Below are 21,259 nucleotides of genomic sequence, written 5' to 3' on the forward strand. Positions count from 1 at the left end.
CCTTTGTAATTATTCATTTGTGTGCCAGTGGACAATCACAAATAAAGGAAATGATTTTTTTTTAGCATGTGTTATGTAGCTCTCCAGAAGATAAGTTGTCCATATGCACCTTCTGCAACCATTTTTTCTACAGATAGCCCAAGTTGGGCTTGCTGCTCATGAGGAAAGTGAAATTTTGGGCATGCTCTGACCTTTATGACATTGGTGCAAAGAACATTAAGCTACATACGGAGAACATCAAGTGCATAGGTACTGCTGCAACAAGCTCATCAAGTCTCAGTATTTATGGTGCATGCACTTGCATTGGAGTATGCGTATGGCCAGTACTGATTTAGCTCAGGTAGCTTCTTTTTTGCTGTGTGGAAGAGTCACACAGGATGGAATTAAAACAACATTTTTGCTTTAAGTGAAAGAAATAGTGCAACACGATAGGACAGTAAATTATAAATGGATCAATGTTAAGTTTATGCATGATGACCAAAAAATACTATACATTTCACAAATAGGCCTCTGAACACATGGATTCTCCTGGGGACAGACTACTGTGAAGGAATCCTAATCCCAGCCCCACAGAAATTATTTCACTCTGTGGGGGGTTGACCGTGTCCAGCGATTAAGCACCCACCAGCTGCTTGCTCACTACCCCCACAGCAGGATGGGGGAGAAAATTGGAAAAGCAATAGTGAGAAAAAACCTTCTGGGTCAAGATAAAGATAGTTTAATAAGCAAAGGAAAAGGAAAAAAAAAACACAACAAACACCAAGTAATGCATAATCAGTCACTCAGCAACACCTACCAGCATACAGATGCCCAGCCAGTCTTTGAGTAAGGACTGCTTTGGGAAGGCACCCCCATCACCACAAACACACAGTTTTTATTGCGGAGCATGGCACTACATGGCATTGATTATCCCTTTGGTGAGGTGGGGGCAACCATCCCACCTGTGTCCCCTCCCAACCTCTTGCCCACCCCATCCTACTTGCTGTGGGGACAGAGCAAGAAGCAGAGAAAGCCTGGGTGCTGTGCAAGCTCTTTCCAGCAACAGCTAAAATGACAGTGCGTTATCAACACTTCTGTGGTCACAAATCCAAAACACAGCACCATATGGTGCTGCAAAGAAAATTAGCTCTGTCTCAATCAGGACGCACTCTTAGGTGCTTATCCATAGTTAGTGATTTTTTGTCCTCTTACCAAAAAAAAAATAATCCTTATTTATTATATCAGTTTGTGGATTGTCTTACTAAAGTCATGACTGGACTGAAAGGTTGGTGGAAGCACCAGTGATTAGATGCATGATGAGATTTATGCACATACGTAGCTCATAAGACTGAGAAAAATCGAATAGCTGTAACCTGAAGATCAGAAAGGTCTCTATGAAATAACCCAAGTTATCAAAGGAAAGGTGAAAACATTAATCTCTTCTTTATCAATATGATAAACAGTGTTGTTTTATACTTGTTTAAAACCCATACAGAATCTTTAATGAAAAAAATCACCAAATTATTCAAGGAAATATAACGCATTTTATTTTATTTTATTTTATTTAAGGGAAGAATACATGACATTCTCTTTTGAGTGCTCTGGAAATGAACTGCTTGGGGTGCATATGAGGTGAAATGCTGCAGCTTAGTTTTAGAAAAGTCCTGGATAATTTTTACAGATTAGACTACATTTGTAGTTAGTAAGTTTACAATAAGAAAAAATAAATCCTAGACTTCAGGGTTTAATAAGATAGCCTAGTAAAGACAGGAAATACTATTTTTGCCCAGTATTTACTCTGTTGAGTAATTATGTAGAAGAGATTTTCCCCTACTTTATTTACAAAATAAATTAAATATGGTCTCTATAATGCTTTATTGAAATGCAGTTTTGCTCACCTAGTATTATTTCAATCTCTTTAACTGTTTCTTGTGGAATTGTTCCTTTTGTTCCTTGCAGAGAGTGTAGACTTTTTATTTTTTGAAGATTTTATGGTGACTTGATATGTTTGTGGTTACTAATGCATTGCATGTAAACATGAATTTGAACGCAATTCCATGTCCAAACAAAGAACTTTATGAACATTTTGTGACATTGCCTGCTGTCCTGCATCATTACTTTTCCGGTAATGGAGCGGTACCATTGATACATCTGTTACTGTGGAGGTTACTGGAAATGCCATCAGGTTTGGGTGCCTGTCACTACTGTCTTTTTGATCTTCATCCAAAAGACCATAGAGGTACATATGTTATGTTATATCTTGGATGACTCCCAGGAGCTTGCTCACATCCTATCAGTTGGCTTTGATGTTTGCACCTGCAGTTACCCGGTATTGATGCCACAAGTCTTCCCTGTCAGACGTTGGGTCTTGGTGGTTATAAATCTGATAACGCAGCTGCTGTTCTGAAAGTGTTAGTATAATTGCAGATGTTTCAGCATAATTGTGTCACCTCCCTTCCAGCTTATTGGATATACCTGCTTTTTAGGACAGGGCCTACCACTGTGAGACTCTGAAGATTCTCAGCATAGCTGCAGTGCAAATAATGATAGGTCTTACCTTCTACATCCTTTTTTTGGTCTTTAATACAGGATTACATTGTATTGACTAATATTTGGGTCAAAGTTTTTAGATGGTGTCTGCAGAGCACATATGCAACAGAATAACAAATCTCAAAAGCTTGACCAGTACAAGGATTTTTGTAATGTTTATACAAATTCATTTTTCCTGAAACTACTTTCCACTTCCTCCAAGAGTAAGAAATGCGTGGTTAAAACATGGTTCGAGGAGACCTTCTATTCATTGTTGAAAAAGTTCTCACCCTCTTTTATTTTTCCTTTCTTAGAGTATGTTTCTCATCTCTTATACCTTCTGAAGTGTTTTACTTCTTCCGCTCTGATTTCTGTATGTCTCATATGCCTGGAACAGTCTTGTTATTTTCATCTGCTAATAATCTTCTCGTCTCCCTAAGTCTCTTTACAAATGTGCTTATTTTGGTTAGCTGTCCACCTCTTCTTTTATGCCGCTCCACTGTCCTTTAATCTAGACCAAATTACAATTTAATAATGCAGGTGAGGGCTGGGGAGGAGAGGTTTCAAAAGTTAGCTGTAAAGCAAAACCCTTCAGTCATCTTGCATCTTCTGTTATTGTGGTCTATGGTTCAGTCTGTTCAGGCTTTGCAGGGCGCTTGTTTGTGTCCTTGGACTTGTGTACAGAGTGAGGCGCAGAAATACCACTGTGTACAGCTTGCGAAAACAGAGGTGGACTGAAGCTGCTCGTTAATGAGAGCTCTGTGGCTTTCTGTGAGGGACGAGCAGAGCCTTTTAGCCAAAGCAGTTTTATAAGTGCCTGCCAAGGTGTCTGTAGCAAAACTACTTCTTGAGCCAGCTCTTGAATATTTGCATAGCAAAGTGTTAAAAAGGAATGACCGAGGACATAGAATTAAGCTAAAACAACACAAGAGTAACATAATCAGGTTGTTCTGCCCCTTTTCTTCCTGCATTTATCTATTAGTTGAGGTCTTCAATCTTTTCTTCTGTATTAATAACACTAACTGCTTTTATTGATTTGTGTTCTGCCAATTAACACATACAGGTGTTTGGCTATACCTTGGCTATATGTTGGCTATACCTTTTATTTTAGGAGTCTGACATTGCATTTTGACATCTTACGTGACTGCTGATGAAATATCAGTACTGGGAGGATAAAAGATATTTGGGGTAATACTTAAACTATTCGGGCCAATGTGGTAAGTAAATAAACTTTTCATGAAAGAGCTGGTTCAATAGTGAGATGGGTATGTAAAATGAAAGTTGTTAGTTCTAGATTTTTGTGTTGAAATTCATAACATTTGATTAGTGTTTATTACCTCCATTTTCATTAGCTCTTGTGACACATCTTTAAGGGAGGAGGGTATTAGGCATGCTTGTGTAGGTTATTTCGTACAGCTGGACATTACCCCAGAGACCATTCCCTGGGAATGATAGGGTCGTATTTACAGGTCCAGCCACTGCTGTTCTGAAGTTCCTAAAAATGTCATTGCACATGTTAATTAGTGAGACTGAGTTACTAAAATGATGTTGAACTAGCTTTAATTAGTGAAACCAACACCCCAGTGTCCTCTTGTTTCTGTAGCTACTGTTTTTTTCCATTAATTAATGGAAGCATTAATAGCAAATGATGGTTCATTAACTTTTTTTTTATGAGAAAGATTTGTAATTAACAGATGTACAGACCAGGATGCAATGCTGCCTTTTTATGAAAACAGAGTACAGATCGAGTCTTCTAGTAATGTCATTTCTTTATGATACTTCAGTAAAATCGTGTAATTTTATATCTATAATTTAGTGACTTACAACATGTAAACTAATAAAATGATCTCTTGATCTGGAAAATAAATTTCACGTATTTAGTAATTGCTTCTCATCCTGAGTTGCCTCCTCCTCCTGATCTTTGGCTTCTTTGAAGTATTATCTTATATGAAGACAGAAATAAATACGGTTCAGCATAATGAATAATGAATATCTCTTGACAGAGATTTCACAGCCTGTATCTTTGCAGGGAGAAGCTTTGCAGCCCCAAAGGTCTGCTGCCAGATTAACTGTTTTCAAATGTGTGTTTACTGTACAGAGCAGCCGGGGGCAGACTTTCAGAATGCTTGAAGGACTGAGTTTGGAGACTTGAGCCCAAAGACTGAAATTGTCATCTGTTTCATTGCATGTGTAATATGATAAAAACGTGACCACTTGCTTTTTTTTTGCCCTTGCATAACCTATTCTAGTAATCGCGTTGATTACTTCAGTTGTTTCCTGTTGCTCTCTTTTGGAGGATGGATTACCTATGGTATTAAAAGAAATCTATGGCTCCTTCAGTTGTGAGAAGGACGTTTACAAAAGGAAGCGTTTATCTTACACTTTGAAAAATCATCAGGAGCCAATAAAGGACTGTCCATCGGGACTGTCCCTGCAGTCTAAAACCCGGTACCAAAAATGTTTTCCTCCCAAATCCAGAGGATTTATGTGTGGGAGATGGTAATTTCTTTATCCCTTATGAAGATGTTGCCCCAACTGGGTCACAAATGACAAGATAAATGCCTTGTTAAACTGGTTCTAGACCTTAGAGGGTTGAAAGTAGGCAAATACAGAAATTAAAATAAAAGGTTTTAGCAGGTAACTACAGAGTTGCTGGCAGATGACTCTGTAGTAAGCTATTGTAAATAGGACATCCTAGATGATTTAAGTCAGTCTTTGAACTGGCTCCAGGATGACTTGTATTTCATGTATAAAGTCCAAGACTCATAATACATTTGTACCAAGTGATGCTTTAGGATAAAGTTTAATGTGTGAACTATTTTAAAATTAAAATGTGATTGAAATTGTCGTAGAATTATTTGGTGTGATTTCAGATGTTTACTTAATTACTCTTTGTACTCAACTGTCAATTAGACATCTTTGGCAGCATAAGACCTAGATCCAAACTGAGGTAAATAAGCCTACTGAGATAGGGTGGTATAAAGCCCTTCTCTTCCAAAGGAATACTAGAAACATTGTCGTGTGGTGCTTTTGTTTATTAGTTTTTAAATGACTACGTGATCTTTTCAAGACTACAAGCATCAGGAGCTCACACACTGAAAGACATAAAGCATCAGAATCACTGAGGTAGTATGCAGGCTCACTTGAACAATATAGTTTGTCACCTAGCACCCTGCCAAAATAATTTATTTCATGATGACAGAGAACTGAAGCATGACACTTACTGAGACACGAAAATTACTTCCTTCAGCAAACGCCATGGAGGTTACTGCTGCTAGGTGCAGACCAGGTCAGGTAGACTCGTTAAGAATACGTGATGGTATAAGCCGCAGGCTAGTAAGAGAGCAAGTTCACTCCCTTAAGTTTTTCTTCTTAATTCAGCTTCAAGCACAATTTTAGTAATGTTATAATTTTATGTATGACATCCTTAGTCAAAGATAAGCAGGACTACATCTAAATTGGCTTGTCACGTGGAGAGGGAGCTTTCATTAGTAGTAGACTTGACTGAATTAGAAGAGTAGGTGTGGCTGAGAGTTAATGCTTACGGTGGACAAATCAGACTTGTTTTCACTCAGAAATGCATATGTGTTGAGATAGCCACCTCTGCTCTGACTAAGAGACGAGATATGGGCATTTCTTTTATGGTGCTGTAGCCACAGATCAGTGCAGGAGATAGAAATTACGAAAAAAGTGTCTTTGCTTCCTCAAAGTTAAAAACTGAGGGTTTTCACAGGATTTTTCTTTTGATATAGTGATCTCATTGTAAGAAGACATTTTTGTCATTGAGCACAAGGAGCCTCTGCCGGCTTTCCTGTGGTCAGGACCGCTTGGCAGGCTCCATCCCAGACATTTAGTATAATTAACTTGAAGGTGTTTCCTGCTCAGGAGGTATTTAAGCACCCTAGGATGAACAAGCAATGAGGCTGGAGGATGAGCTGTCTGTAACCAATAGTTGAAGGTGTCATCATCTAGTTACCTAGGAGAGAGCTGTTAATGAAGCAGTATTAAGTGTACTGAATTGTAACAAAATGCTCATAATTTTAAATAGCAAAGATTTGCACAACATTAACTGGGCTGTCAATGTCCTGATTAAAAAAATATTCTCTCTAGATTGTCTGCACCTCCTTTCCCAGGATCTGCTTGTTCTCATTTCTGCCTCTTCTGTTTTTTACATCCCTTCTTTTACCTTCCCTCATTGCCTGCGACGTGACTTTTTCTAACTTTTGTGGAAAAGAGAAGGAAGTGAAAGATGGGAGTGATAAATAGGTTTGACAAGAGGCAAAAACGCTGTCAGGAGAGAACTAGACATTCCTCAAAAGATGAAGCAAAACAAAGTCTGAAACCAAAGTCTGTGATCTTCTGACTGTAGCGTTAGGATGCAGAGATGCAGGCAGGCTGCCTTGCAGCAAGCTTGTATCCTGAAGTCTGCTGCTTTTTGCTGTATAAGTTAGTCCTTTCTACAAAGCCAATAAAACTTCAAAGAAGCACTTGGTAATGTAAATCTGTATGATATCTGAGCTGGCAGAAAGCCTCTTCCATGTGGGGGTATGAAGAGAGCCCATCCACATCTATGTATTTATTTTGATGTGCAACTTTTGAGAATTTAAATATATGCACTTATTGCTCTTAAAAATAAAAATGAAGAGCTGTGATGATAATCTGTCAGGCTACAGAATGCACTGTGAAATGGATAGCATCTCATTTTGGTGCTGTGCTCAAGTTTGTGACAAAACCACTTCTTATGCTGCATCTGTGACCACGATTGATATGTCTTGCTTGTGCTTTTCACCTTCTCCATTGTTCTCCTGTCTGAAGGCTTAGTAATTTCTGAGATTTCCCTAAACTACTTTTAGTAAAAGTAGCTTTTTAAGTAAACTTAAAAGGGTATAGGAAGTATGAAAATAGATTTTAAAAAGTTGTATCTTAAAATATGTCTGTGTTAAAGCATTTTAAAATTGTTTCCAGAAATACAACTGTAAGCACACGTCTTCTAGACTGTCTGCTCAAAGACATGAGAGTCACAGATGTAGCCTGTTCAACACATTCATAAATTGTGATTGAGTATTATCATCCTATTACCTTAAATTGCAATTCCAACTTCACTCAGTTGTCAACATAGAAATATGCAGAGAATTTGAGTGGGGCTAATCAGTGGTTTCTTAAACCAAAATTTTTAAATGTTCAGATTTATATTAAAATATCTGCAGGTGCTTGTTTTTAGGCAGGTGAGAAAATCCAGATTAGTATCTTTTGCAATGAAGTTATCATTATTTGAAACCTGAAATTATACAGTCCCTTATTAAGTATGGAAACAGCAAAACATCTCACATTACAGGAGATGACTTACCTGAGTATGACTTTATATATATATATCTAGTTATTTCCAAATATATCATTTTAGTTCAGTGTTCCACTCCTGGCATCAAAGGACAGTTGGTCAACCATTTTTCTTCCTTTCTACTTAAAGCTCAGTAAAATTTTAATGACCAAATTTCAAAGCTAAATCCCCAAGTCTACATTCTTAACTGGCACCTCTGTTTATAGTGACACTTTAAATATATATATATATATATATATATATATATATTCTGTAATATGTTAGGAACTGTTTTCTAGTTTTCCTACATGTTTAGATTGCTGATATTCAGAAATGACATAATAAACTCTCACATCAAGGCTACTTGTAATCACAAATCCCCATTGAATGTAAGCCCCGGTGTGATTTTCTGAGCAAAATGTGGCTCAGCTCTTTGCTGCCAAAAGCCTGAGTTTCAATTAGACTTAGCATAATTGATGAGAATGTAAAAGGTCTGGTCCCACACTGGTTGGTTGTCTTTGTTCTAGACAGTGGGCTAATTTCAGCTCATGAAATCAGCTTAGGAGAGTTTTAGGAGAGTTCCTTTGCTGTAATTGCAGGGTGTGGTTTATGAAGAATTTGATGAATAGATAAATCGATGAGTTTATGTAGCACTAGCCAAACCTCGCTTGTCCTGCATGCATCTTCTTGGCTTTGTCCTGCTCCTTGCTCTCTCGTGTGGGACAGCTGGGGCTGGGATCTGGGGCCTGATGGGACAGGAGAGGCTGGAGTAGTGCTGAGGCAAAGAGCTGGGCTGCTCTATGGTGGGGTAATCCTCCAGGACCTCATGCAGGAATCTTGCTGGAAGGTGCAGCCGTCAGCCCAGTGCTGTGGTCGCTTCTGTGTGGCAGGATGCGGCCGTGCCACAGGATGGTGTGTGCTTGCCAGGCTGTGCCTCCCTGCTTCCCCTGTACCCATCCTGCGCAGGCTTTCCTGCAGCTGGCCCCTGGGAACTTGAGAGGCCTGTTCTGGTGTCTCATCCCTGTTTCATCCCTTCTTGTGGACAGAATATTTTTCTTTTAAGAATTAAAGACTTTCCTATTTGCTGTTGCAGTGGCAGTGCAGTTAGAAATAAATTGTACTTTTCAAAGTGGAACTGTAGTCTAAAGCAGGTTACTAGATGCACACAGCTTTCAAGAGCAAAGACTTTGCTAATTTTTTTTCCAGCTATCACTTTGAACCAAATGCTAATACTCGCATAAAAGAGCAAGGGAAAAAATGTTGCAAGCATGAATCTATGTTCAGAAGTATTTTCACATTCCTAAAATTGTAAATACTGCTCTGTATCTCTCAATGTAGTTACAGGAAAGCAGCAAAATTACGTGGTAACATGATATTTCTGTTCATCAAGTCAAGGTGAGTCAATGTGAACAAATAAAAGCATCATGTGTTTAAAGACATGAGTGATGCTGGCTTTCCATCTCCTCAAACAGCTTCATCTGGTTCTTTGAGCTTCTTACTATATAAAATGAGATACTACCTTTGTTTGGCAAGTGAATGTGATGATTATTGTTTATACAATGCTTTAAAGCTAGACTAGAATATGAATATCAAGATTAGCTCTGTGCTCAGTGAGACACTCTAGTGCAGCATGGTTACAAATAGTGTCTGGGGCTGAGGATGTCAGTACTGTGTATTTGTTCATTGCCACCCAAGTTTGACTTTGCTGGGGGGGAGTCTCTGAATGCTATCACAATGCCAGACATGATTTATGTTATATTAATACACAGCAAAAAAGATCATTATGTAGTTTTTTTATCATATCTGCCAGTTAAATGTCAGACATTCAAAAGTTCCCAATGCTTACACATATTCAAGAAATGAAGTTTTCGCCATGAGGTTATTTTATACAGTTTCATATTCCCAAAAATGGTGAGTAGAAAAAATACAATGGAAAACTTCAGAAATATTTTGCAAAGTCAGTTTTTAGTAATAAACTTTATCAGTCTTGCAAACATGGCTACATATGTGGAGCTGGTGTAATGTCAAGACTTGGCTGTGGAATGAGAGGAGTGGTTATCACAGGCAACATGGATTTGTCGGGGCAAATCTGGCATACATGCAGAGGTGCCACCCAGTGGCCAGATGGCAATAATGAGCTTTTCTGACTAATTAAGTAAAAAAAAAAAAAGTTGGTGAAGGAGAGCATCTTACAATAATATTTTAAATAATTTGTTTGGATTTTTTTTTTACACTTAATGGTTGGCACATAAACAACAGGGGTTCCAGTTTCTTGAAAAGGAGTAACTGACAAAGTTTGCTTAATGGCCGTCAAATTACAGAATAAAAAAGAGCTTCAGTTAATTCAAATAGTTTCCAAGTAATCAAATGACAAAATATGTCTTTGAAACCTCATTTTAGAAATTGTGTTAGTATGTTCAGGTACTTTTGTACCAAACCAAGGTGCTATTTGTGTTGTTTTGGTTAGATTTTTTTTTTCCTATGCAAACAAGAGCTAGAAGTACAACTAAAGAAAGGTGAATGTCTGTGGTAGATGTAAACTGAAATTTAAGATGCATTTCCTTGTAGTGACATTCATATAGAATGATACTCTGGAGAGTAGATGTTAAAAGGAAAAAAGTAGAGTTGCTGTAAGATATTTATGATACCAGCAAGATATAAAATGAAAACTATTACAATTATGAAATTCCTTAGTTGATATTGTGAGAAGACAAAAGAGTGAAACAGTGATGAGCATGTGGTATGGAGCTGATGTGGATTCATGAAGATTTTAAACAGCTATATAATGGCTGGGTTTCTGGTGTGGGTAAAAGCATTCTTCGCTAAGTTTTCAGATTATCTGGAAGATAACTTTGCAATTGAGATGAAGCTATTCTCAGTCTCAAGTGTTTGTATTGGGTTTATTTTCAGTCAATAGAGGTGGGAAAGAAGATAGATACAGAATCACAGAATCGTCTAGGTTGGAAGAGACCTCCAAGATCATCTAGTCCAACCTCTGTCCTAACACTAACAAGACCTCCACTAAACCATATCACTAAGGACTACATCTAAACGTCTTTTAAAGACCTCCAGGGATGGCAACTCAACCACTTCCCTGGGCAGTCCATTCCAATGCCTAACAACCCTTTCAGTAAAGAAGTTCTTCCTAATATCCAACCTAAACCTCCCCTGGCGCAACTTTCGCCCATTCCCCCTCGTCCTGCCACCAGGCACGTGGGAGAACAGACCAACCCCCACCTCGCTACAGCCTCCTTTAAGGTACCTATAGAGAGCGATGAGGTCTCCCCTGAGCCTCCTCTTCTCCAGGCTAAACAACCCCAGTTCCCTCAGCCGTTCCTTGTAAGACTTATTCTCCAGACCCCACACCAGCCTCGTCGCCCTTCTCTGGACTCTCTCGAGCACCTCCATGTCCTTCTTGTAGCGAGGGGCCCAAAACTGAACACAGTACTCGAGGTGCGGCCTCACCAGAGCCGAGTACAGGGGGACAATCACTTCCCTAGCCCTGCTGGCCACACTGCTTCTTATACAAGCCAGGATGCTGTTGGCCTTCTTGGCCACCTGAGCACACTGCTGGCTCATATTCAGCTGACTATCAACCAGTACTCCCAGGTCCTTCTCGGCCAGGCAGCTTTCCAACCACTCATCTCCCAGCCTGTAGCGCTGCTTGGGGTTGTTGCGCCCCAGGTGCAGGACCCGGCACTTGGCCTTGTTGAACTTCATACAGTTGACCTCAGCCCATCGCTCCAGCCTATCCAGATCCTCCTGCAGAGCCTTCCTTCCCTCAAGCAGATCGACACACTCACCTAACTTGGTGTCATCTGCAAACTTACTGAGGGTGCACTCGATCCCCTTGTCCAGGTCAGGATACCTTTAAGCATAATAAATAACTGCAATAATTTCTGGGACAGCTGGGCTTTTTGATCTTGTAAAACAGAAAAAAGTCACTTGGAATAAGAAACCTAAAGCTGCTTGGATTCAGTGTATTAAAGATTTGGCTACAGAGCTACACTGTGTATCTGTATTAGGACTCAGAAAAACATGTTTTGAAGGACTAATGAATGTAGTATTCCCAACTGCATGTTGTTTGAAGCACAAGAAAGCCAGAAGCTTGAAACCATTTCATCTCATGTGGAGTTGCTCAGAGCTTCAACAAACTGCCAAATGAAAACAAATATACTTAATAACCTGAAATTAATATATTGTACTGGGAAAACAGTAGGGCTGAAAAAACAAATACACATAGGTCTGGCAGTGGACAACAAGTATGACAAGTTTGTGGTGTTGCAGTGGCTCAGAAAAGTCTCTATGCAGTCTTTGTGTGTGCAAATGTATCGTGGAACAAAGCAAAGAGACAGCAGACCTGCTGTTTGGGATTTTTGGTATGGCTGGAACCGGGATGTTGTGTCCAGCTTTGGACACATCTTTGCCAGAGAGATGTTGTCAGAAGGAAACAGAGAGGAGAACACAGTAATTCCTTTACAAAAGGGAAGATTATGCTAAATAATGACTGAGTGAGAGATATAGCTGAAGACTGCAAATATTTAAATGGTGTGAATTTGCCAAACAAAGAAATGAATTACTTAGGCTGTCATAATAAGGCAGAATGGAGTAACTATAACAAAGGGTACTTTTAGGTGAGGTATTAACCCTATTATTAAGGTGTATGACAAGACGCTTCTAAGTAACCCAGTAGGAATACATCTGCCGTGACAAGATGTGACCTAAGGTGGTTGAAACAGACTTTGTATCTCTACCATCAAGAAAGGTGGAGGCAGAAATGTAAAGCTTGATTCAGCTGTGAATCTGAGATCCGGCCATTAGATGGCAGGGTTCAGGTATGAGAGGACGGGTGCCTGTCCATCTGCTGTCAGTGTCACACCTCAGGGCCACTAATCAGTCCCAGCGGCTGGAATTTGGAGGTGCTCAGTTTTCCTTTAAAAATCACACCCACATAGCCCATCACTAATAGGACCACTGAGTCCCACGCATGTGTCCTGTCAGGATACGAGTGTGTGAGTAGGGAGGTGCAAGAGGTGCTACGTTACCCGAGCGTGACAAAACCACTTCATACGGGAGCTGAAGTCAGCTGGAGTCTGAACAGTGCTGTAGTGGAGGGAAAAGAAGAAGCTATAACCAGGGATACAATAATGGGAATGCTGAGGCAGTGGGAAGAGATGATGTAAATACAGGAGCTTGCTACAGACTGTTGAGGAAGTCCACATACAGGTTTTGTGGAAAAGATGACAGAAGAAATAACAAGCTTTGTATGGAAAACTTCAGCCCAGAGCAGGCTGTTTGAAATGCTCAAAATATATTAAAAGTGTAACTACAGCAACTCAAATAATGTGCAATAAAAAAAACTTGTTTAAAATAGTCTGCACTGCTAAAGGATCTGCCGCAGGGAGCGATCCTTATATATGCATCCACACCTCTCCAGATTACACGCCTCTAGAGTGAACTGGCTGTGTCTGTGCTGCATAACACTTGACCTGGGCCTGATGCCCCTGTGGCTCTGCGACCATAATTATATTTTTGTGGCTTCAGTTCAAAGTGTCTGAGGTAGTGTGAGGGCTGCTTTGCTGCCTGCAAGACTGGTGTTTTTATAACATTATGCCGAAGGTATGCTGCATGGTGTGGGGTGTGGTGTGGGGCACGCTGGGGGTGTCTGAGGGCAGGAGGCTAGCTGGGGTGGTGTAGGGCAGGAGGAGCCAAAGCTGCCATAGCCCCATCCCTGCTCTGTCATCCCTCGGGCAGTCCATCCTCAGAGCTGCGCTTGGGCTCCTCCTCGGAGGGAAGAACTTGGTTTCCTCCAGAGAGCCCAGGCACAAAGTGGTGCATGTGCAGTATGGCTGACAAGGGGACCAGGACCAGGGAGTGAACCAGGGAGGTAAATTACTTGGCAGTGTAGGTAGACCCATCGTAGTCAAGAGCACATATATTGGTGGGTGAGTGGGGGGAAAGCCTCCTACTGCTCTTAATGCTGTTGTGTGTTTTGCAGTAAATCTTTAGCACAGAGGTTTTACTGATCAGATTGATATTGCTGGTCCCAAAGAAAAAAATTAAGTGCTGATATGGCATGGGAGGTGGGAGACTGGGCAGAGGATCTGAATAAACAAACAGAATATCTTTCTGTTTTAATCAAGTTGTTCTTGCTCATACATGCATTCTCTTTTTTAAAGAATGATCTCATCCTGTGTAAAAGTGTTGATTGAAAATGAGAATTAATATTCAAGAATCATCTACAGGGTACAGACTGAAGACTGCTCTAAAAAACAGCAGACTGTAGATGGATATCAGGGCTGAATATGATGGATGATGAGGGAAGCCATGGCTGTAAAATTATAAGGCTGTCAGTTTAGTAAGCATGATTAATTTAAAACATATGGCAATCTCCTCTTTTCTACTTTTTTCTTGTGAGTTTTGTTTATTGTTTCTAACATGGTTTATTTGTGCATTTTTGTCTTCAGGTTAATTCCCTTCAAAATGCTTTCTACTTGTCTTAATATTTTAAGATTAATTTTTAAGACAATTAATAGAATATCATTGTGTCACTATGAGGGACTTAGGCATGGACAAGAAAGAGTGATATGTCTATGGTGTGTGGTCTGTATCATAGAAAGTTCACTTCCCAGTTTAATTTCTGTTTAATGGTTTATGATTACTCTTCCAGTCAGTAGTTCTGCTGTGAGCGAGCATCTCTGTACTGGTGAGGAGAAGACTTCTACCTACAAAGCTTCTCCATCCTCACTCTCTATTCAAAAGCTTGGTAATTTCTAAGGCCTTCTCTCTGCTCTTCCTTTTGCTTCACTGTAGAATTAGTTATTATTTTCATTAGCTACGTGAAAACACGCCAGACAGTCATTGCTGTGGAAACATCTTCTGAGTGTTTTGGACATAATTAGTTGCACCATTTAGTAGCCAAACATATAAGAAACAATAAACTACTCAGTCTATCATAAATATTCAACCCACCATTTCTCCTGATGTAAAAATTCTTACCTCCACAGACAACCTCCTCTCCAAGTGCCTCAGACGATTGATGGGCCTTGCAAAATGTCTGGGAGGGTTTCATAACATTCCTAGCGTGTTGCAAACACTCTTTACCCCCAGGCCTGCCGGGCTTTGAATGAGTGGGTATGGTTACACAAACAAGTTAAGAGTGAGGAAAGCAAGGGTGTGGATTTGCAGTGCGTCAGCTGCCCCACGGTAACTGTCCACCGGCCTGCCCTCACCCCACGGTGAGTGTCTCGGCAGATCGGGGTGAGCTTCTTTGCATTTAGGCCGGAACACAAGAATTTACACGGGCAGTTACCGCAGACTTCACAGCTGGCTTGCCCTGTGGCAGCTTGCTTGCATGCCCATGCCTTGAGGCAGGAAGCGTACTGCAGCGCTGTCCTGGAAAATTGCCTCCTGCTCTAAATTAAAGCTTTTGGGAGGCTCTTGTGAGCTCAGCTATCAGTAGATTGTTGCAAGGATAGACCTGAAATCGTGTAGAAATTTAAAGATCTGCTATCCCGTTTGGAAATCTGAAGTGCCACCGTTGGCTGTTTGACAGCACGTTGTCCTTGGGTTGAAACTTCTTGTGCTGCTTTTGTCAGCTCCGTTTTTCAGCCTGAAATTGCATTCTTTAAAAGAAAGGTATCTGAAAGAAATGGTATTGCTCTACCATGCTCTGAAAGCAGTGGCTTGCTGGCTACTGCACCGTACTTTTGGTGGTACCCTGAGGTCAAATGGTGTCTCAGGACCTGATAGCCCATCCTCCGGCCCTTGGGCTCCAGGAGCAGGTGGCCAGGAGCAGGTGGCCAGGAGCAGGCCCATGGGGGTGAGGTTTCAGAGGGGCCTCTGGGGTGGCCCAGCCTCCAATGCTGGAGGTGAGCCAGTGGGAGCCTCCCAAACTTCTGGCACAGCCCCCTTCCACAGCAGACATGGGGGATTCTGAAAGACCTCATTAGTTCCTACCCAGGAAGTGTTTTCTCCCACAGCTTGGCTTCCTCCTTTTGGCATTTTGATGTGCAAGATGGAGGCATGTTGTTTTCTGACATATGTACATTACGTAGCTCTTGGGGTGCAGAAGCTTGACACTGGCTGAGCAGCACTATAGCAAATGGCGGCCTCTTGGTCACCTCAGCGCCTAGCTGCGCTTTCACCTGCTTCCCATGTTGTCCTGCATTTTCCTCCTTCTTAGCCAGTCTTCAACCAAGAACTTTCCCAACCTCCTGCCCATACTGTGTCACTTGTTCCACTGCTCTGATAAAATCACAGAATCATAGAATCATTAAAGTTGGAAGAGACGTTCAAGATCATCTGGTCCAACCATCACCCTACTACCAATGTCACCCACTAAACCATGTCCCTAAGCACCAAGTCCAACCTATCTTTGAACACCCCCAGGGATGGTGATGCCACCACCTCCTGGGGCAACCTGTTCCAATGCCTGACTGCTCTTTCTGAGAAGAAATGTTTCCTAATTTCCAACCTAAACCTTCCCTGGTGCAACTTGAGGCCATTCCCTCCAGTCCTATCGCTAGTTATCTGTGAGAAGAGGCTGACCCCCAGCTCCCCACACCTTCCTTTCAGGTAGTTGTAGAGAGCAATAAGGTCTCCCCTGAGCAGCCTCCTCTTCTCCAGACTAAACAACCCCAGTGCCCTCAGCCGCTCCTCACAGGACTTGTGTTCCAGGCCCCTCACCAGCTTTGTAGCCCTTCTCTGGACACGCTCCAGGACCTCGATGTCCTTCTTGTAGTGAGGGGCCCAAAGCTGAACACAGTACTCGAGGTGTGGCCTCACCAGAGCTGAGTACAGGGGGACAATCACCTCCCTGGTCCTGCTGGTCATGACATTTGTTCATGAAGTATATACAAGCCAAAATAATAAAGGAACAGCACTTAACGCTTTCATAGTTTCTCATTTAACCTGTACTGTTTCCTATGTAAAGTTTTATTCCAGAGAAGGAGAAATGGCTATGCATTAGTTTTCTAGTGTTGATGTAGTTCATGTAGTGTTACTCATTTGCTTGGCAGCAGTATTGTTGCATGGAAGCAAGCTAGGGAAAATCACTTGGTCACCAAGCGGATAGTCCTCAATGTGCTGTTGTTCCCTTGAGCACTCCTACAGAAGCTTCCGGTATACATATTTGATGAGGAAGGATGTAACACAATCTTTCAGTATTAGATGAGCAGCTGGTTAACGTGACAATTGAATCATCTCATCTATAATTTATGTGGAACCACCCCAAAGCATCCTCCATTGGCAGAGGCTGTATAGACGACAGGCAGAAAATGAAAAACCAGATGGACAGCTTAAAGTCAGCTGTGGCTTGGAGAAGGTAACCAGCCACTGAGAGCTGTGCAGTTTCTTCCTTAAAAATAGGCAAATAAACAAAATAATGTACATGTTTATTGGGGTATGTGTTAAAATGTCAAAACATTTTTACCACAATTATGCAATAAACTGAACACCTCTCTAAATAAGCCTGAGGCTTCTCTGCTCCCTTATTTACTCTTTGAAAACAGTATGACAATCAGGTAGAAAACTAAATTTGCAACTAGAGCTGTACAAACAGCTGGACTTAGGACCTTGATGAGTCTGGAGGAAAAGCCTACGGGAAAGGGAGTTTTGATCTAACTGAAATGAAAAACACATGTATTTTATGGACAAAACAAACAAAAACATTTTGATATTTTTTTTTCTGAAGACAATTTGCTGAGGTTATTTTATACCTAAAAATCTGTCAGTGTTTCAAACTGGGGTGAGTTCAGTGGAAGGACACAGATACAGTCGGGGTTTGCCTATAAGGTTGCACTTGCCCTATGAGGAGAGGATGGAGGATTGAGGCTCATTCAGCCTGGGGGAAGAGGCAGCTTTGGGGAGGTGAGGAGGAACCTGGAGGCCCCATGACACCTGGGAGGTCACCAAGAAGACGGAGACAGACTCTCCACAGTGGTGCATGGTGGGAGGATAAGAGACATCAGGCAAAAATTGAGAAAAGAGAGAGTCAGACTGGACATAAGGGAAAGCATTTTCACTGTTGCCCAAAGAGATTGTGATGTCTCTGTTCTTGTAAACTTTCAAGACTGTTTAAAGCCCTGAGCAACCTGGCTTGATCCCATAGCTGACCGTGCTTCAGGCAGCAGGTTGAACCAGAAAGAAACCTCTTGGGGGCCCTTCCAACCTGAATTATCATATGATCCATGCAAAAATGCAGTCCGATTTTGAAATAAAAATATCAAAATACATCCTTTAAAAAAGATGAATTTTAACTAACTGTTGACTCATCTAAAGGACTAAATATATAAAATGCCATTTTAAATCAAACTTTTTAATGAAACCGTATCTTCAGAGAATTCTGTATTCTTGCTGCTTTGTTTTTTTCAGATGGTGAAATGCAAGACAAGTTAAAAAGATAAGTTGTCAGTGGTTGGTTTTTACTTGTTTATTTCTCACTTATGAGGAGACCAAATGAACTTTTCTACATTCTTTGCATTCCAAATTTCAAAACTGACACTGAAAAAAAAATAAGCAAAAAAAGATACTGTCATTGTGGTAGTGTCTTTCCAATAAATGACCTTCTGTTTTGTCAATTCAACTGATTCTTTATTGAGACTGCTTCAAGAAGGAAGGTCAGCAGAATGTGTGATGTAATGTGGAACTATAAACCCCAAATGTTGTAATCTGCTGTGTCTGTAGAGGTGGAGTGTCATAAGATAATAGGACTAATTTTTCTGCCTTGTGGCTCTGATGTGGTTACCTTGCTGAATATTGTAATCAGTTTCATTTGGTTTTGTATCAGGAAAAAGCTGACAAGTTAGAGTTTCAGATAGCTGAAGCAGCTGGGATGAATTAATATCTAAATAAAACCAGTGAGTAGTATGGCCAAAAAAAAAAAAAAAAAAAAAAAGCTATACGCTTCAGAAGTACTGGAGGCCCAAAACTACTACAACAGGAGAAAACAGCTTAGTGTGTTTTGTCAAGAAATACAATAGATACTAGCTCAGACTTTATTTCACTAGGATGTATTAATTGGACAATGTTTACTCTCCTTTCAGGTACTATGATATATCAGGCAGACGCTATACTGTACAAGAAAACCAACTACCATCAGTAATCTGTCCACATGCTTATGTTATTCCAGCGATATCAATGTCTACTGCCTCATTACCAGCAGCACTTAGAAAGGTAAGAGACTACTAAGGATCTGTTTACATAAAGCATGTGTATACATATATATATATATATATATAATAAAAAGGACAACTAACCTGAAAACAGAATTTAACACTAGGTATAATTGTTATCCTCCTTTGAAAGACCTATGTTTGAAGTACTGGAAATTTTTCAAATGAATATCATATACGGAAATAAGGAAGGTATATAATGACTATAGCTGGCAAGAACAGCCAACAAAGGAAATGGCTCGAGGAGATCTTCCACAAGCTTTCACAAACCATATGCCTTTTTCCTTTTGTTCATAAAATATATATAAGCCAAATAATAAAGGAACAGCACTTAACGCTTTCATAGTTTCTCACTTAACTTGTACTGTTTCCCATGTAAAGTTTTATTCCAGAGAAGGAGAAATGGCTATGCATTAGTTTTCTAGTGTTGATGTAGTTCATGTAGTGTTACTCATTTGCTTGGCAGCAGTATTGTTGCATGGAAGCAAGCTAGGGAAAATGCTAATTACTTCTGTTCTAATGTGAGAACTTCATTGCAGATTGCAGACACGGTTGTGCAATGCCATTCTTGTCTTTATTTTAATCTTACCATGGAGAGAGAAATACTTTTTTTTCCACTTTAACAAAAGTGCAGTAATTGTAAAAGCTGATTTTTTTCTTGGTTGTGGAACTAATATTCATCTGAGTATATATGATGAGAACCTAAAATATTTTGTCTTCAAAACAAATAAATGTCTTGTCTAGTCTGGTCAAGCCTGGAAATCTCATCTAATAATTTGTGTACGAAGCCTTTGGAAAAGACTCATTGGTCTTTAATTGAATAGACAAGTAATGTAAACCCCAAACATCCCTTGTGGTCTCATTCAGCATCTTGTTTCCACTGATACTGTGGAAACACGCCCGTGAACAGAGCACAGTTCTTCACAGTTATGTAACTGCAAAATGCTACCGTACTGTAAATGGGATGAAATTTCTATTACAGTAGAAGCCAGCTGAGGACTTAGCTTTCCAATAGAACAAGCTTCTCTTCACAGTGTCACTGTCTTTGATGGACATGTGTATTAACTCCTTGCAAGGAATTCTCACAAAGGTCTGGTTGTCAGATAAATACAAAAAATCAAGGAAATTAATTTTCTTTTAATTAATTAATTTCCTTTTTCATAGGAATCAGGGTGGAGAACGAGAGAGAGAGAGAGAAAATTCAGCAGTTCTTTTGTATTGCGATAATCTGGTATTGTGTATAATAATGTAGAGTCACTGATGATGACAGATGAATTATGGGGATTGGGCTTTAATGAAACCCTGTCTTCCCTCAGCACTTCTTGTGGGAGAGTGGTAGAAAACTGCATGACACAGAGCTGTTTGCACCAGACTCCTCTTTGTTGCTTTCCTCTCTACAGAAATCTGTTCATAAGCCTTTTAAAGGTGAATGTACTAAAAAGAGTCTTGCAGACTAATTTACACAGCCTAATTTGTATTATCCTCTGTTTTTGCCTAATTTAGGTTATTCCCTTTACCTCAGATAATTAAGACCTGACTCTAGCAATGACTTAAACAGACAAGCTCTCCTGCATTCTTTTACTAATTAAACAGTCTTCCTAAGAAACCTTGCTTATCTGTCTCTGGAGCTTGTTTACTTTTATTTTTTTTTCTGAAAAAAAAAAAATATATATTGCTGTTTTCCCTTTTCTTTTAGCAGTAGTGATCGCTAAATGACAAAGTTCACTTTCACCTAAATTCCCTTCCGCTCAGCCAGTTCATGCCTACTAGTCAGCAGAAGATCTAAAATAGCCACTCCCTTAATAGTTTTCTTCACCTTCTGAAGAAAAAGCTGTCCCCAGCATATTCCAAGAACTTGTTGGACTGTCTCTGTCGTGTATTTCTTTTCCAGCAGAAAAAAAATAAAATTAATTCCAAGAAGTAATTAAAGCTGTCAGGTTCTGTCCTTTTGGATGCTTCCTTTGCTTGATCAAAAAACAGTCTTCTCTCCACCCAATTAACTAGTGTATAATAAACTTCTATCATAATATACCCTGTTTTTCACCTTTCATCTTCTTCCAGAGTTGTTTAACAAATCTTCATCTTACCCATTCTAGTTCTTCACAGCAACTTTTCTTGATATACAATGCACCTTTCTTCCTCTCTCTTTTTACATAACTTTCACAAATAGTGGTGGTTAAGCAGTAGAAACTAAAAAATGTTTAAATTCACTTGTTTGATAGTGTTGCATTGCCAAAATTGCAAGGATAAAATATTTTGT

General features: G+C 40.1%; 1 protein-coding gene across 1 annotated transcript in view; it reads left to right on the plus strand.

The window, feature by feature from the left end:
* CRYBG1 (crystallin beta-gamma domain containing 1) overlaps window positions 1–21,259 on the plus strand; it is a 97,357-nt gene that overhangs the window by 15,450 nt on the left and 60,648 nt on the right. The window contains exon 2 of the mRNA XM_050709784.1: window positions 18,871–19,000. Coding sequence (XP_050565741.1) covers window positions 18,871–19,000 — 130 coding nt within the window. The remainder of the gene's footprint in view (window positions 1–18,870; window positions 19,001–21,259) is intronic.

This window comes from Cygnus atratus, chromosome 3, assembly GCF_013377495.2.
Source record: "Cygnus atratus isolate AKBS03 ecotype Queensland, Australia chromosome 3, CAtr_DNAZoo_HiC_assembly, whole genome shotgun sequence".
Lineage (NCBI taxonomy): Eukaryota > Metazoa > Chordata > Aves > Anseriformes > Anatidae > Cygnus > Cygnus atratus.